Here is a 17,719-nt window from a genome sequence, read left to right on the forward strand (position 1 = left end):
GTCATCACTAGTTTCCTCCTAAGCTGGTTCTTAGCAGTTTGGGGGTCTGGCTGCATTCTTACATGCAGTGGTACCTCGGGTTAAGTACTTAATTCGTTCCGGAGGTCCATTCTTAACCTGAAGCTGTTCTTAACCGGAAGCACCACTTCAGCTAATGGGGCCTCCTGCTGCTGCCACCGCACAATTTCTGTTCTCATCCTGAAGCAAAGTTCTTAACCCGAGGTAATATTTTTGGGTTAGTGGAGTCCGTAACCTGAAGCGTCTGTAACCTGAAGCGTATGTAACCCGAGGTACCACTGTATTTTGAAAAGAAAAAAAATGAACGAATTCCTATGCCCCACAAATAACCCAGATATTCATTTTAAATAAAAGGACACATTCTACTCATGTAAAAACACACTGATTCCCGGACCGTCCGGATTGAGAAGGCAATTGGGCCGGATCCAGCCCCCGGGCCTTAGTTTGCCTACCCCTGTTCTTGCCTTTTGTTCTGGGCTAAAACTAAGGAAATGTGTTTCCACAGGGGCAAATGTCACGTTCTGCACTTAGCTGGGAAGAACCACTTGCGCAATTATAAGATGGGGGACACCTGGCTTGCCAGTGGTAAAATACGAAAAGGATCTAGGGGTCTTGGTGGACCACAGGCTGAACATGAGTCAACAGGGTGATGTAGCAGCAAAAAAAGCTAATGTTATTCCAGGCTGAATCAACAGAAGTCTAGTGTCCAGATCAAGGGAAGGAATAGTACCGCTCCATTCTGCCTTGGTCAGACCACACCTGGAATACTGTGTCCAGTTATTATTATTATTAATATTTATTATTTCTACCCCACCCATCCGGCTGGGCTTCACCAGCCACTCTGGGCGGCTTCCAACAAAAGATTAAAAATACATTAAAACATCAGTCATTAAAAACTTCCCTAAACAGGGCTGCACAATTTTATGTTCTGGGCACCACAATTTAGAAAGGATGTTGACAAGCTGGAAAATGTGCAGAGGAAGGTGACCAAGATGATCAAGGGTCTGGGAGCCAAGCCGTATGAGGAATGGTTGAAGGAGCTGGGTATGTTCAGTCTGGAAAATTATCGTAGAGTTAATGCGGAAATAGTTCTTTGCTGTTTTAAGAGAGCAATATGAAGCTAGTGTTGCAAGGTTTTTTTGTGTGTGTGTTGTAGGTGGGGCAGAGTTTATCCCCTGGGATAGCTCAGTGAGTACAGCCCGAGACACTTTATCTCAGAGTCGTGGGTTTGAACCCCACGTTGGACAAAAGATTCCTGCACTGCAAGGGGGTTGGACTAGATGACCCTCATGGGCTCTTTTAATTCTCTTATTCTGTGAGTCTACCTGGGGTAAACAGACCCATGAAGCAGGTTTGTGGGAGCGATGGATCGTATGATTTGTGGGGCGCTGTGATTTCATAAAAGGTAAAGGGACCCCTGACCATTAGGTCCAGTCATTCCCGACTCTGGGGTTGCAGCGCTCATCTCGCTTTACTGGCCAAGGGAGCCGGCGTACAGCTTCCGGGTCATGTGGCCAGCATGACTAAGCCACTTCTGGTGAACCAGAGCAGCGCACGGAAACGCTGTTTACCTTCCCACCAGAGTGGTACCTATTTATCTACTTGCACTTTGACGTGCTTTCGAACTGCTAGGTTGGCAGGAGCAGGGACAGAGCAACGGGAGCTCACCCCGTCACGGGAATTCAAACCACCGACCTTCTGATCAGCAAGCCCTAGGCTCTGTGGTTTAACCCACAGCGCCACCCACGATAGGATGTGACAATTCTGGTGTGTCCCGATTTTCGTTTCTTTTCAAAACCAAGTTTCTAGTCCTCAGTGAGGGAGAAAAGGAGGCAAGCTCTGGCACATCTGGTTACAAACCATAGCTTGTCGCGTTTCAGGGAAGTCTCCTTTGTCAGGGGCTTTATGAAAAGTTTCATGACTCCCAACAGGCCCTATAGCTGCTAGATCCAGCACATGAACAAATTATTATCTCCGTGTCCTCTCCAATAGCCCTTAACTCAGGGTGATCAGTTGGCAACTTGTCTCTGCTCAGGTCCTTCACTCACTTCTTGATGTGGTGGAGCCAATTCCATTTCCCAAATCTTTCCTGCTATTATTCTCTCGGATTTGATAACATGGTGTCCTCAGACATCACTGTGAGGACACTGGGGCAGCGGGGTTGGACTAGACGACCTGATGGGGTCCCTTCCAACTAAGATTCTATGACCACCACCCCTTGTCAGCTGCGGAGACCCTCCTCCTCCTCCTCTTCCCATTTATTTACTTTAAATTTGAGGGATTTCTTTCTGCAGCCAGAAGTGGCGAGAATGCAAAACCCAGCCATCCAGTCATCTTCTATTTCAGGGGTCAGCAAACTTTTTCAGCAGGGGGTTGGTCCACTGTCCCTCAGACTTTGTGGGGGGCTGGACTATATTTGGGGGGGGGGGAATGAACGAATTACTATGCCCCACAAATAACCCAGAGATGCATTGTAAATAAAAGCACACATTCTACTCATGTAAAAACACGCTGATTCCCAGACCGTCTGTGGGCCGGATTTAGAAGGTGATTGGGCTGGATCCGACCCCTGAGCCTTAGTTTGCCTACCCATCCTCTATTTCATCCAAATGCTTCTTTGCACCAGGGTAGAGAGTGCGCTCTGTCTACTTTTGCAGGGATAGAGGTTGTGCTTTTTGTTTCCTTGGGGAAATTTTGGAGGCGAATTCTGCTTTCCTTTCATCTTAGATTTATTTCAGGAGGGTCCGAGCGCCTCTTTTTTTCTTCCGTGAAAGGACTGAAGTCGTACCTTGGTTGCCGAACGCCTTGGAACTCTTGGCTCCTGAATGATCGAAAACCAGAAGTGAGGGTTCGGTTTTTGAATGGTTGTCGGAAGCCAAATGTCTGGCGCGGCTTCCAATTGGCTGCACGACGCTCCTGTAGCCAATCAGAAGCCATGCTTTGGTTTTCGAACGGGTTTGGCAGTCGAATGAACTCCTGGAACCCATTCTGGTACTTCCGGGTTTTGGCAGTCCGCAACCTGAAGTGGATGCAACATTAGGTATGACTGTACTCAAATGTGCTAGAAAGAAGGTTTGGAGAAGGCCGTGAGCGAACCAGCACTAACCAGCAAGAGGTGCCAAACTTGTTGACCCCTTGGGCGCAGTTTGCAAAGTAGGAAAACTGCTATGCATAAAATGCACACAAAACCCCACAACCTATTTTATTGGGGAAGGGGGGCTTGGTGTGGGGCAGCTGTGTGCCTGGGGGCACCACGCTGGCAGCTCCCGGCAGCCACACGTGATTTGAGTCCCAGAGGTATCCGCATCAGCTACTCCCTTCCCCAGTTTAAAGAGAGTTTGCCAATGGGCACATTCGAAATTCCGAGAGGGTGCTGTTTAATAATAATAATAATAATAATAATAATAATAATAATAATAATAATAGTATATTATTTATACCCCGCCCATCTGGCTGGGCCTCCCCAGCCACTCTGGGCGGCTTCCATAGAAACCAAAAATACAGTAAAATATCACACGTTAAAAACTTCCCTGAACAGGGCTGCCTTAAGATGTCTTCTGAATGTCAGGTAGTTGTTTATCACTTTGACATCTGCTGGAAGGGCGTTCCACAGGACAGGCGCCACTACCGAGAAGGCCCTCTGCCTGGTTCCCTGTAGCTTTGCTTCTCGCAATGAGGGAACCGCCAGAAGGCCCTCGGCGCTGGATCTCAGTGTCCAGGCTGAACAATGGGGGTGGAGACGCTCCTTCAGGTCTACTGGACTGAGGCCGTTTAGGGCTTTAAAGATCAGCACCAATACTTTGAATTGTGCTCGGAAACGTACTGGGAGCCAATGTAGGTCTTTCAAGACCGGTGTTATATGGTCTCGGCGGCCGCCCCCAGTCACCAGTCTAGCTGCCGCATTCTGGATTAGTTGTAGTTTCCGAGTCACCTTCAAAGGTAGCCCCATGTAGAGTGCTGTAGCATAGCCAAACAAAAAACAAAAATGGAAACAAGAAGCAGGACTGCAAAACTGCTGTAGGGATGCTTCCCCATGGATAGAAAAAGGTAACCTAAATCATCCACAGCCCCAGTCCTCCAAGAGGGACGCACTGTGCCTCTCTTTTCCACGCAGAAAGCAGCACAGCTGCCCCATCCAGGCAGCCAGTGAAATGGGGGCACAAACCTGAGCCCAGTGGGAACAGCTCAATAAAGAGCAAACTGCCTCTGCTGAATCACAGGATTTCGAAGGTATATTTTGCTGGAACAGTCCACTGGTGGTACCCGGTGCCCACGGGTCCAGGACTGACTTGTGGCTGGGCCCCTGGAGAGTTGTGCCAGGCGGGGAAGCCAGTGCCACGCTTAGTACGTAGCCCATAGGGCTGAGTTGCTGTGGGCAGCTCCTTTGACCGACGAAAGCCACCCAAAAACGGTGGCTCCAATTCTTGAAAGAGGCAAGATGCTGGAACATCCAGGAGGTTTCTAGTTCGTAAAGCCCCATCGCAGCTCATTTCGGAAAGGCCAGCCGGCCAGTCTGTGGTCCGTCCTCGCCAGCATCCTTTGCCCTGCTTGCTCTCTGCTACCAAAAGGTCCACGGAGGCTGCATCAGTTCGTAGGTCGAGATGCTGGTGACGTTTACGGGGATGGAGATGACTGCCCAGGGGAGGCCGTGCTGCTCCAAGGATCGGCGGATCATGTACCTGGAAAGAGGGGGGGCAAAGCCATAGTGACTTTCGCCAGTGGACACACCGCATAGTTAAACTACAGAACTCCCTGTCACAGTCGGAGGCAGCGATGATTCTGAATCTCAGTTGCTGGAAACCACAGGAGGGGAGAGGACTCTTGTGTTCGAATCCTGCTTGCGGGATTATAATAATAATAATAATTTATTATTTATACCCCGCCCATCTGGCTGGGTTTCTCCAGCCACTCTGGGCAGCTTCCCACAGAATATTAAAATACAATAACCTATTAAACATTAAAAGCTTCCCTAAACAGGGCTGCCTTCAGATGTCTTGTAAAAGTCTGGTAGTTATTTATTTCCTTGACATCTGATGGGAGGGCATTCCACAGGGCGGGCGCCACCACCGAGAAGGCCCTCTGCCTGGTTCCCTGTAACCTCACTTCTCGCATTGAGGGAACTGCCAGAAGGCCCTTTGTGCTGGACCTCAGTGTCCGGGTAGAACAATGGGAGTGGAGACGCTCCTTCCGGTATACTGGACCGAGGCTGTTTAGGGCTTTAGAGGTCAGCACCAACACTTTGAATTGTGCTCAGAAACGTACTGGGAGCCAATGTAGGTCTTTCAAGACCGGTGTTATGTGGTCTGGGTGGCCACTCACAGTCACCAGTCTGGCTGCCGCATTCTGGATTAGTTGTAGTTTCCGGGTCACCTTCAAAGGTAGCCCCACGTAGAGCGCATTGCAGTCCAAGCGGGAGATAACCACTCTGGTGAGACCATCCGCTGGCAGGGAGGGTCTCAGCCTGTGTACCAGATGGAGCTGGTAAACAGCTGCCCTGGACACAGATTTGACCTGTGCCTCCTTGGACAGCTGTGAGTCCAAAATGACTCCCAGGCTTCGCACCTGGTCCTTCAGGGGCACAGTTGCCCCATTCAGGACCAGGGAGTCCTCTACATCTGTCCGCCTCCTGTCCCCCTAAAACAGTACTTCTGTCTGTCCCAATCTAGTCCCGCTGGAGCGGTGCCTATTTATCTACTTGCACTTTGACGTGCTTTCGAACTGCTAGGTTGGCAGGAGCAGGGACCGAGCAATGGGAGCTCACCCCGTCACAGGGATTCGAACCGCCGACCTTCTGATCGGCAAGTCCTAAGCTCTGTGGTTTAACCCACAGCGCCACCCATGTCCTCCATAGCGCAGTACAGCTGATCAATTTCTATTCTGGATCAGCGATGAGTTTGCCTTTGCCCCATCTACATTTTTCCAAACCAACCAACCAGCCGGGATCCCAGCAGCCTGTCAAGGTCCGACCAATGTTTGCAGGAGTCTGGTGGAAACTCGAGGGGCCGCACTAAAGTGGCCAGCCGTCTCCAAGTGGCCTGCAATTTCCCTTTTGGCCGACTCCGTTCCAGGTATCCCCAGTAAGCGTCCTTATTCCAAGTCGGACTCGTGACATAAACAAACGTGTTCTATCTCCACATCACTCAAGAGTTTTGGGCTGATGTTTTCCAGAGCTTTGATCCTGTTCCGGAACCTGCCAACCACTCACTCAGTTTTCCATTTTGAAAAAGGGAACTGGTTTTGCTGCTTCTGTGTGCCAATGCACTTTTAAAACGGGTAAATTTCTGCATTCCTAAAATTTGGCAAGCTCTCCTCCATTCTCCCATTGTTAGATTTTGTTGTTGTTGTTGCAATGGTTGTTACTGCTGCTAGCAGATTTGCACACCAGGTCTCTGCACTCAAATTTATTTCTTATAATATAGTTTATTAAACTTCCTACAAATTTCACATAAAATCCCAATGTTTCTTCTGTTTTATCGACTTCTCGTCCCCTTTTCTGTGGCTTTCTTTTTTAAATCTCATTGCTGCACCCAATCTTCACTCTTTTTATATCATAACCATAACCCAATAGTTACTGCATTCAAATCTAATACTATGCACTTAAGGGAAGCCACATAACTGGTCTGGCCACATCTGTCCAGCTTCCTGTTTCTTACAGTAACTGACCAGGTGTCTACAGGAAGCCAGTAACAGGACCTGAGCTCAACCGTCCTCTCTCTCCACTTGTGATTTCCAGCAAACAGGTATTCAAGGGGCGATTCCCTCCAACAGTGGTGGAATAACTCTGTTATTACGGCCATCACTGATAAAACCCCCCATTTCTTTACCATTTCCAAGAATCTAGTTACAGGTAGGTAGCCATGTTGGTCTGCTGTAGTCAAAACAAAATTATAAAATTCCTTCCAGTAGCACCTTAGAGACCAACTAAATTTGTTATCGGTATGAGCTTTCGTGTGCTTTCACATCTGAAGAAGTGTGCATGCACACGAAAGCTCATACTAATAACAAACTTTGTTGGTCTCTAAGGTGCTACTGGGATGCGGGTGGCGCTGTGGGTTAAACCACAGAGCCTAGGACTTGCCGATCAGAAGGTCAGCGCTTTGAATCCCCGCGACGGGGTGAGCTCCCGTTGCTCGGTCCCTGCTCCTGCCAACCTAGCAGTTCAAAAGCACGTTAAAGTGCAAGTAGATAAATAGGTACCACTCCACGGGAAGGTAAACAGCGTTTCCGTGCACTGCTCTGGTTCACCAGAAGCGGCTTAGTCATGCTGGCCGCATGACCTGGAAGCTGTACGTCGGCCCCCTCGGCCAGTAAAGCGAGATGAGCGCCGCAACCCCAGAGTCAGTCACGACTGGACCTAATGGTCAGGGGTCCCTTTACCTTTCTAAGGTGCTACTGGAAGAATTTTTTTTAATTTTGTTTCATTTCCAAGATAGTCTTCTATTTTTCCAAGACACAGGGCAGATCTACACTCATGGTTTTTAACGCTAAGAAAAAGTCAAAGGAAGATTCTGTTAACCATATTGCCACGTGGCGTTATGTTTCAATGTCCACGGTGCGTAATTAAAATGTGACACGAGAGCAACCAGAAACCAGGAAGACGGTGGGGAAAGAAAGCAAAAGGGACCTTTATTGTCTTGACGTTTTAGAACGATATTTCTGATATCATTATAATAACGTTTAAAAGGTGAGTGTAGATCCAGCCACGGAGGGGATTTTGCCTGATCTTGGAAGCCTCTGCTTACGCCAGCTCGAAGCCACTTACCCGTCCCTCCCGAGCAGGAAGAGGGCAGGGATGTCTGCCGTCCGCTTGGTGCTGTCCTGGATCATCTCCACGTAGGAGCTGTCATTGTCATAGGCATTGTCCGCGATGATCACCGCACGGCCGCCGAGTTCCTGTACGATGCGAGTCTTGGACAGGAATGAGCAGCCACTGTCGGAAAGGCGGCAAGAGAGTTTTGAGTCCTGCGCCCCCAAAGACATTCAGATCCAAACTAGACAGGTATTGTTCCCTGTATAGGGAAGTTTGGAATGTATGGCGCTTTATTATGTTTTTATAACTGAAGCCGCCCTGAGCGGCTGGGGAAACCCAGTAAGATGGGAGGGGTACTATTGCTATTGCTATCATCATCATTGGGTGAAAGAGGAGAGCGCAAAATATGGTCTGAAGCTCAACATCAAAAAAACGAAGATCATGGCCACTGGTCCCATCACCTCCTGGCAAATAGAAGGGGAAGAAATGGAGGCAGTGAGAGGTTTTACTTTCTTGGGCTCCATGATCACTGCGGAAGGTGACAGCAGCCACAAAATTAAAAGACGCCTGCTTCTTGGGAGAAAAGCAATGACAAACCTAGACAAAAGCTTAAAAAGCAGAGACATTATCTTGCCAACAAAGGCCCATATAGTTAAAGCTATGGTTTCCCCAGTAGTGATGTATGGAAGTGAGAGCTGGACCATAAAGAAGGCTGATCGCCGAAGATGCTTTTGAATTATGGTGCTGGAGGGGACTCTTGAGAGTCCCATGGACTCTCCCAACATCAGGGAGTCTTCTCTTCTCATGAGGTGGCCAAAGTCTTGGAGCCTCAGCTTCAGGATCTGAGCACTCAGGGCTGATTTCCTTCAGAATGGATAAGTTGGATCTTCTTGCAGTCCATGGGACTATCATGAGTCTCCTCCAGCACCATAATTCAAAAGGTGATGTCACTGCTTTTTAATAATGATAATAATAATAATAATAATAATAATAATAATAATAATAATAATATCTTTATTGTCATTGCCCCCTTCGGGGACAACGAAATTACTTGACTGCTCCATAAAAACACTAATTAAACAATACAGTTTTTAAGATGCTGCCTAGGTTTGCCATTGCTTTTCTCCCAAGAAGCAGGCGTCTTTTAATTTCGTGACTGGTGTCACCAGTTAGGGCCTACGGCAGGCAAACTGGGTCCTGAGTTGTTAAGGGCTTTGTGCGCAGACTTTTGGAAAGAGACAGGGAAATGCGTCAAAAAGTGTGCGGGCGAACAAGCGACTCACGGGAAGGTTAATCAAAATGCATATGAAAGCAATCCCATTAATTAAAAACGTAGCCCTTGAAAACAGCCCGGCCCTCTTCCCATGCGAGGAAACTCACCCGCGCTCCACCAAGGCGATCTGGCCTTCGATGAAGACCCCGTTGTTCAGAGCCCCGCAAGCCTCCGGAGGGTCTGCTGGGACCAGGTAGATCTGCTGGTATCTCGTGTTCTTGGGCAGGCGAAAGAGGCAGAAAGAAAGCAGAGCAAAATTAAAACTTGCTGAATGTCTCAGATAGAAGCGCAAGGGCTTCTTCGTTTCTCCTTCTGGCGCCATGAGAAGCCAGTGTAGCACAGTGGTGAACTAGCATATCAATGCCAGGACGTCTGTGTTATCAGCTACTGGTGTGTTGTTTCTGTCATTGCAAATTATCCCTCTTTTTTAAAGCAATTTTCGCCATTATTAGCTTAGGACTCATCTCACACACATCTAACCATGTGAAAATGTACCAGTGACTCAGGATAACACTTCAAGTATTGGATGAAATGAGCTATTGTTAATGGAAGCTTACGTCCTAATAAAATTGTCTTATCCTCTCTGTTACTGTGGGGGTCAGGTGGGATTGCTATGAGGAATTATGAAATATGGAGCAAGTCATTGTGTCAGCAATGAAAGCATGGCGTTGACTGGGTTTGATTCATTGACAATAATTTCTGATCAAATCCCACAAGTCTCTGCACCTTTGCCATTTGCTTTCTCTACGCCTGGCAGGCACGTACAGTGGTGCCTCGCAAGACGAAAAGAATCCGTTCTGTGATTCTCTTCGTCTAGCGGTTTTTTCGTCTTGCGAAGCAAGCCCATTGACGCATTAGCGGATTAGCGCTATTAGTGCTATTAGCGGCTTTTAGCGGCTTATCTGCTGATCGGATCAGCTGATAAGTGGCTTAGTGGCTTAGAAAAAGGGGGGGGGGACCTGCAGGAACTCGCAAGACATTTTTGTCTTGCGAAGCAAGCCCATAGGAAATTCGTTTTGCGAAGCACCTCCAAAACGGAAAACTCTTTCGTCTAGCGAGTTTTCCGTCTTGCGAGGCATTCGTCTTGTGGGGCACCACTGTATCAGCATTCTGAACACAGGCTAGTTGCTTCACTGGGCATCCTCAGTCCATAAAGATAGTAGGTTACTTTGATGTAGTTTGTTAATTAGATAGATCTTAAAGGCCAGGAAGAGAGTTCACAAGGAGTTGGTAAATACTGCCATCCCGCCTCTCCTGTTTATTCCTGATTATGACCTCTGGGGTTTTGCTGATTGCATTCCTCATTTTATTCCTATTTTATTTACAGTGGTGCCTCGCAAGACGAAATTAATTCATTCCGCGAGTTTTGTCGTCTTGCGATTTTTTTCGTCTTGCGAAGCACGGTGTCGGGAAAGTTTTGGAAAAGCTTCAAAAATCACCAAAGTCTTTAAAAACCTCAAAAAAGGCTACCACACCGCGTTCTATGAGTTGCTCCTCAAAGTCAAGTCGCAACTGTATTAACGGTGTTAAGAAAAAGGAAACAAACTTGCAAGACGTTTCCGTCTTGCGAAGCAAGCCCATAGGGAAAATCGTCTTGCGAAGCAGCTCAAAAAACAAAAAACCCTTTCGTCTAGCGAGTTTTTTGTCTTGCAAGGCATTTGTCTTGCGGGGCACCACTGTACTCTGAACTACATATGCACGCTCAAGTAGGAAATAGTTTCTTTGTAGTTTCAACTTTAACTTTGTCCCAAGTAGGGGTTTTAAAATGCTCAGAGGAAATCTGATTGGTTCTTTTGGGGGGGGGGGATTCAAACATTTTAATTAATTAAAAACAGAACTGACACATAGGCTGCTGGCTCCCATCGAAATCAGGAGGGCCAGTCCAGATTAGAGCCATGCAATAGCTCATGCCAAAACAGTCGAAAAGGTACGTAATCTTCTTGCCATTGAATTGCTGGCCCGGTCTCCACAGACCTCTCTAGTGGCAGGACAAGATGAAGGCAGTGGCGCCACCACTGAGGCATGCCCAGGGATGCTGCAGGCCAGGTTTGAGTTCACCCACATCCACGGGTGGGGCTGTGGGCCAGACTCCGGGGCGGGAGGGTGCAGGACCTGTGTCAGACTGCACGTCATCAGCTGTTCCGAGGGCCACATCAGGCCATGGGCGCTCGTGTTGTCTGCGGGAGCTTGGGGCAGCTCGTCACAGATAGTGCTCAAGCCCATCTCCTGCCTCATGTTCCAGTCCCAAAGGCCACTGCACAGATTGAGGCTGGCCCCAAAAGCCGGCCTTTGCAAGCGCAACGCCATAAGAACCACCCTGCAAACTCCGCGGGGCAGAAACCTTTTCGGGGCAATCTGATTGGTTCTTACAAACACTGTGTAAAAAGTTCTTTTGTGAATAAAACGACCTGGGTCGAGGTGTGGAGGGAATTATTATTGGCACCCCTCCCAGAGTCTTGCTGGTCAAGCCTCGTCTGTATTTTATTAATCAGAGTCCAATCCTTCCTGGCTTTGGGAACGCTTCAGTTACATTTTAAACCCTCCCTCCAAAAAATGAAGACTGTTTTGCAGTCAGTGTGGCATAGTGGTTAGAGCGCTGGACTCAGACCTGGGAGAGCAGGGTTCGAATCCCCACCCGGCCATGAAGCTCACTGGGTGACCATGGAGTCGGTCACCATCTCTTAGCCTAGCCCTACCTCACAAGGCTGTTGTGAGGATGAAATGGGGAGGGGGGGGAGGAGGAGGAGGAGAGCCAGATACAGTGGTGCCCCGCAAGACGAATGCCTCGCAAGACGGAAAACTCGCTAGACGAAAGAGTTTTCCGTTTTGGAGGTGCTTCGCAAAACGAATTTCCTATGGGCTTGCTTCGCAAGACGACAATGTCTTGCGAGTTCCTGCTGGTTTTTTCTCCTCCCCCCCCCCTTTTCTAAGCTGCTAAGCCGCTTATCAGCTGATCCGATCAGCAGATAAGCCGCTAAAAGCCGCTAATAGCGCTAATCTGCTAATCCGTCAATGGGCTTGCTTTGCAAGACAAAAAACCGCTAGACGAAGAGAATCACAGAACGGATTCTTTTCGTCTTGCGAGGCACCACTGTACACCACCTAGAGATGCCTGGAAGATAAAGGCGGTATATAAATGTGATTAATAAAAGTAAAAAAATAAAATGATGTTGGGCATCGCTGGGAGGGGACGGGAGCCTGGTTCTCATACTTACAAACACCCCTCCGAAATCCTTGGCCGGGGTGGCAGTGAAGATGTAGCGGATATCGCCGGGGCTCAATACCTGGAAGTAGAGGTATTCCTGGATACGTAAGCCTGCAGTGCCAAGAGAGAAAGAGAGCGTGAACTCTTGGGGCAGATTGTGCCAAAAGAGTCTCGACGAAAACAGAGATGAAGGGAGCACTGGGATACACTGACTATTTTCATTACAGCACAGTCGCATCTTAAGTGCATTTTTTTTTAGTTTAATTTATTTTTTTTACCAACAACCAAATACAAACAGTGAAACCCCCTAGGCGGCTGATACATTGGGTATACATAATCAATAATGACATATTCAAATCAACCATATGTACAATTTTATATACGTTAACACTCCTCCATCTTGGACTCCAGGGCGGGCAATTTAAAATGTCTATACAGTGGTGCCTCGCAAGACGAAAATAATCCGTTCTGTGATTCTCTTCGTCTAGCGGTTTTTCGTCTTGCGAAGCAAGCCCATTGATGGATTAGTGGATTAGCACTATTAGCACTATTAGCGCTATTAGCGGCTTTTAGCTGCTTATCTGCTGATCGGATCAGCTGATAAGTGGCTTAGCGGCTTAGAAAAAGGGGGGGGGAGGAAAAAAAACCAGCAGGAACTCGCAAGACATTGTCGTCTTGCGAAGCAAGCCCATAGGAAATTCGTTTTGCGAAGCACCTCCAAAACGGAAAACTCTTTCGTCTAGCGAGTTTTCCGTCTTGCGAGGCATTCGTCTTGCGGGGCACCACTGTATAAGGGGGGGCACACCTTTCTTCGGGGTCCTCCTCCTTCTGCGTGTGAAGGGGGCACCCTGTTGCAACAGTTCAATAAAGATCAGGCTTACGATCTGCTTTGCTTCTCAATATTCTCTGGATGGCCTCTGTTATTTTCTGTACATTTATGAACATTTATTACATATATAAGACCTTAAATTTTTTATTTCAAAGGTTCTCAGCATTCGAGAGCCAAAATGTTCAAAAACGGAACCGTTCGTGAACCGAGGTTTGACATGGAACCCTTGGCACTGAACCCCTGCACAAAATGCGATCGTACTGCATCTACCTATTTATGAATCTGCTTTTGTGTTTCTGTCCCATGGTGATTTGCAAACTTACCATCAAAACATCTAGACAATAGTTGTTGTTTTTTTAAATACAAAAGCAGGAACTGAAGATAGGTTCAAATGAACATCTAAAGTGAAGAGACCTTTTCATCCAGAAGAAAACTGCCTCCAGCTGTTGCTGGGCTAAGGGTGTGGCTATACAACAAACTTATATCAGTTTTATACCTGTGGTTTTGTGAGGTGCTGAGAATCTCAGTCCTCTTCCCATAGCCAAAGTCACCTCAGCAACAGGAAATGCCTTTCAAACCAGTTTAAGTCTGTCATGCAATAACACCTTTCCTCCTCTGACGTGATGATCAGGGAGGAAACATGGACTAACTCAGCCTTTGCCAGCTTGGTGCCCTTCGGTTGTTTTGGACTACAAATCCCATCAGCTGGCTGTGGCTGATGGGATTTGTAGTCCAACACACCTGCAGGGCATCAGGCTGGCAAAGGCTGAACTAAGTAAACTGGAAGGGTTTTTAAATATATATATATATATATATATATATATATATATATATATATATATATATGCAGGTTTTGGTGTCTTCGGGTGTCTTCCCGTGTAAGAGTTGGGGTGTCTAGGCGACGTTTCGACGAGGTCTCACTCGTCATCTTCAGGCTGGTGCTTACGGCTTCTTGTTACTGGAACAGAGCAGGATCTCAGTGTTTGAGTTCCTATAAATACTGTTGAGGGGGTGTGGTGTATTCTGGGCAGAGAGGAAGTTCCCAGGATAGTGTGACTGGGCAGAGAGGAAGTTCCCAGGATAGTGTGACTTTTCTTCTTTTGTTCCTTAATTACTTGAGGGATATCTTGAGTGATTTCTTGAGTGATATTCTGAGTACCACTTAGGAGGGTCATTAAGAGTGGATTAGTTGCTAAAGCTTTCGTGTCTTGACCTCTTGAGCTTGTGAAGAGTTTTTCTGAGAAGATGGCTGTACTGCACTTAGTTGTGTTCTGGCTTGGCTTCGCGTATAGGGGCGAGCTGTGGTTTTGAGAATATCACTCAAGAAATCACTCAAGATATCCCTCAAGTAATTAAGGAACAAAAGAAGAAAAGTCACACTATCCTGGGAACTTCCTCTCTGCCCAGAATACACCACACCCCCTCAACAGTATTTATAGGAACTCAAACACTGAGATCCTGCTCTGTTCCAGTAACAAGAAGCCGTAAGCACCAGCCTGAAGATGACGAGTGAGACCTCGTCGAAACGTCGCCTAGACACCCCAACTCTTACACGGGAAGACACCCGAAGACACCAAAACCTGCATTCCTGTACCCGTGAAAATCTACGAAAGCAAATATATATATATATATATATATATATATATATATATATATATATATATATATTTGCTTTCGTAGATTTCGTATATATATATATATATATATATATTATCAGGTGGCAGGCTTATCTACTTTTCTCCAGCACAGTCGCCCTATCCACAATTGCATTCCAGGGTCCAAACCCGAAAGGAAATTAGCTGAATGCCACCTCCAGCAGAAACGCCAACCTGAAGCTGCCAACCAAGACAAATTTATGACAGCGGCTGGGATTTTGTGGTTCTGTGGGATTGCGAAGAGAATCTCAGAGCAGCTTTGGAAATCAAGGAAGGGTCTGGGGACAGGAAGCATAGTTCCCGAGTGCTTCGCGCTTCTATAGGAGAAACACTGAATAGGATGATTATTGGAGGAAAAAAGAGGGGAGTTGGTATCTGAATATATAACCACCTCCATTTTCGGCCCCCTGGAATGTTCTATGCCAATCCTGGGAGACCCACGTTTTTCAAGCTGGCCCATAACTGCGAGAGGAAAAGGAAGAATGGAAATAATTTGCCTGGCCGCATTCCATGCAACCGGCTGTTGCCACGCTGCAAATAGGAGGCGTAAGGGGGGGGGGGAGCAAGGAATTATAAATAGGCTTGAGATTGCAAAGCCCACACACCATATACTCTGGAGCAGTTGCAAGACGCACATGGGCCGCTCTGGAAACCGGTGTCTTGCCAATGACAACCTTCCACGCCAAGTAGCTGAATAATCCCTGACCGATAGTCTGTCACCTTTTGAGGACGTCTGCCCCACTGTTGAACAGCTCTTACTGCCAGAAAGTTCTTCCTAATGTTGGAATTTCCCTTTTGCAATTTGAATCCATCGTTTGGATCCTCCCCAAACCTCACCGTCAAAATCTCGGGAACTATAGTTTACCCCGCAGAACTACAATTCCCAGCACCCATAAGAAAATTACTGTTCTGAGGATCCTTTGGGTGGGTGGGGAGAGAATGTGCTTTTAAATGGACGGGGTCACAGTTGGAGGCAGCAACGCTTATCAATATCCGTTGCTGGAAACTGCAGGAAGGGGGAGCCTATGCCCAGAATACCTGAAGGAGCATCTCCACCCCCATCGTTCTACCCGGACACTGAGGTCCACCTCCGAGGGCCTTCTGGTGGTTCCCTCCCTGTGAGAAGTGAGGTTACAGGGAACTAGGCAGAGGGCCTTCTTGGTGGTGGCGCCCACTCTGTGGAACGCCCTCCCATCAGATGACAAAGAGATAAACAACTACAGTGGTACCTCGGGTTACATACACTTCAGGTTATATACGCTTCAGGTTACAGACGCTTCAGGTTACAGACTCCGCTAAACCAGAAATAGTACCTCGGGTTGAGAACTTTGCTTCAGGATGAGAACAGAAATTGTGCTCTGGCGGCATGGCAGCAGCAGGAGGCCCCATTAGCTAAAGTGGTGCTTCAGGTTAAGAACAGTTTCAGGTTAAGAACGGACTGGAATGAATTAAGTACTTAACCCGAGGTACCACTGTATCCGACTTTTAGAAGACATCTGAAGGCAGCCCTGTTTAGGGAAGTTTTTAATGTGTGACATTTTAATGTATTTTTAATCTTTGTTGGAAGCTGCCCAGAGTGGCTGGGGAAATCCAGCCAGATGGGCAGAGTACAAATAATAAATTATTATTATTATTACAGCGGTACCTCAGGTTACATACGCTTCAGGTTACAGACGCTTCAGGTTACAGACTCCGCTAACCCAGAAATAGTACCTTGGGTTAAGAACTTTGCTTCAGGATGAGAACAGAAATCGCACGGCGGCAGCAGGAGGAGGCCCCATTAGCTGAAGTAGTGCTTCAGGTTAAGAACAGTTTCAGGTTAGGAACGGACCTCTGGGATGAATTAAGTACTTAACCTGAGGTACCACTGTATTACTATTATTAAAAAGCATTGCAAGATCTTGAGAAAGGAACCTCTTTATAAAATGACCCATGCAACTTACTAAGGCTAGACAAGGCAAACACATGAATGTGAAAAGAGGAAGGAAGATCGAAGGAAGATCAGGTCGATTTGAGCATCTGCAGCCTGGGCGAGAGGGTAAGGCAGGGTTTCTGCCATGCCAGCTGTCAGCCCAGAAGTTTCCGTCCCCAATGACTGCACCAGTCCCAGGTTAGGAAGCCGAGGGGATACTCACTGTGAGCGAAGGGGCCGAAGCAGAGCAAGATGCACAAACATCTGGGCCAAATGGGGAGCATTGCTGGGGGGGGGGCGCAACAGCTGCCTGCCAAGCGCCGCCTCTTGCAAGCGCATCAGCTGTGCAACACTCTTCACGCTGACATTCGCTGATAAGGGAAAAACCCGCCCTCCAGCTTCCTCTCATTGGAGGAGACCAAGCTCTTCATGATGCCATTGGTGGAGGGTTCAAATCCATCAGCTGCCACCCATATTGGTGGTTTTTTTTTGGGGGGGGGGAGATCCTACCAACAAGCTCCTAATGGGGGGGGGGGGGGAGAACAGCGATAGGTTAGTTTGCTTCCTTTTTGTAAAGATCGAGGGTTTGGAGTCATCCGCATAGCTGTCAACATTGTCCTTTTTAAAAGGGAAATTCCCTTATTCCGAATAGGATTCCTCGCAAGAAAAGGGGAAAATTGACAGCTATGGTTTGGAGTCATCAGAGCCTGATAAATATAAATTTAAAGAGACTTTCTGAAGAATATCAAGGGGGTGATGTTAAAGATTTAAGTGTAGTTCACGTTCCAGGAAAACAAGGATTCGTATTATATAATCCTAGCCTTGGAAATGGTCATCTAGTTCAAATTCCTGCAATACAGGAATCACAGCTAGAGAAATCCCAGACAGAAGTCAGTCTGCATGGCTTTACTCCCAAGTAGTGAGAATATATTAGGGCTGCAGATTAACCTGCGGGGGGTAATCCTGAGTGGTGGGGGAAACCTCTCGAATTTCTGCACATCGCTGGGATGGGGCAGTTCTGACCTCCAGAAATGGCTTTCACTCAAACTGCACAACCTTCTAACTAAGCCAATGGTT

At 47.4% G+C, this 17,719-nt stretch overlaps 1 protein-coding gene across 2 annotated transcripts; it reads right to left on the bottom strand.

The window, feature by feature from the left end:
* Positions 1 to 340: 340 nt before the first annotated feature.
* On the bottom strand, positions 341 to 17,000 carry PRADC1 (protease associated domain containing 1). 2 transcript variants are annotated; one of them, XM_083459120.1, is made up of 6 exons: positions 16,866 to 17,000; positions 12,257 to 12,357; positions 9,149 to 9,258; positions 7,781 to 7,948; positions 3,963 to 4,697; positions 341 to 3,391 (listed from the first exon to the last, which is right to left on the bottom strand). In XM_083459120.1, exons 1-5 carry the CDS (start codon positions 16,924 to 16,926, stop codon positions 4,577 to 4,579), a joined length of 561 nt encoding a protein of 186 aa, XP_083315246.1. In that variant the 5' UTR covers positions 16,927 to 17,000; the 3' UTR covers positions 341 to 3,391; positions 3,963 to 4,576. The 2 variants fall into 2 exon arrangements, with proteins under 2 accessions (XP_083315246.1, XP_083315247.1); XM_083459121.1 differs by having other exon boundaries at positions 1,904 to 3,391; positions 16,044 to 16,988.
* Between the last annotated feature and the right edge of the window lie 719 nt (positions 17,001 to 17,719).

This window comes from Podarcis liolepis, assembly GCF_965112155.1.
Source record: "Podarcis liolepis genome assembly, chromosome: 9".
Lineage (NCBI taxonomy): Eukaryota > Metazoa > Chordata > Lepidosauria > Squamata > Lacertidae > Podarcis > Podarcis liolepis.

What these genes read in the sequence shown, in the direction of transcription:
- PRADC1 (XM_083459121.1), bottom strand. Translation starts at nt 16,119, where the DNA reads ATGGGGCCTCCTGCTGCTGCCATGCCGCCAGAGCACAATTTCTGTTCT. An exon ending in AGCAAAGTTCTCAACCCGAG is followed by an intron (nt 12,358 to 16,043) that starts GTACTATTTCTG and finishes TTGGCACTGCAG; the next exon opens with GCTTACGTATCCAGGAATAC. An exon ending in AGGATTTCGGAGGGGTGTTT is followed by an intron (nt 9,259 to 12,256) that starts GTAAGTATGAGA and finishes CGCCTGCCCAAG; the next exon opens with AACACGAGATACCAGCAGAT.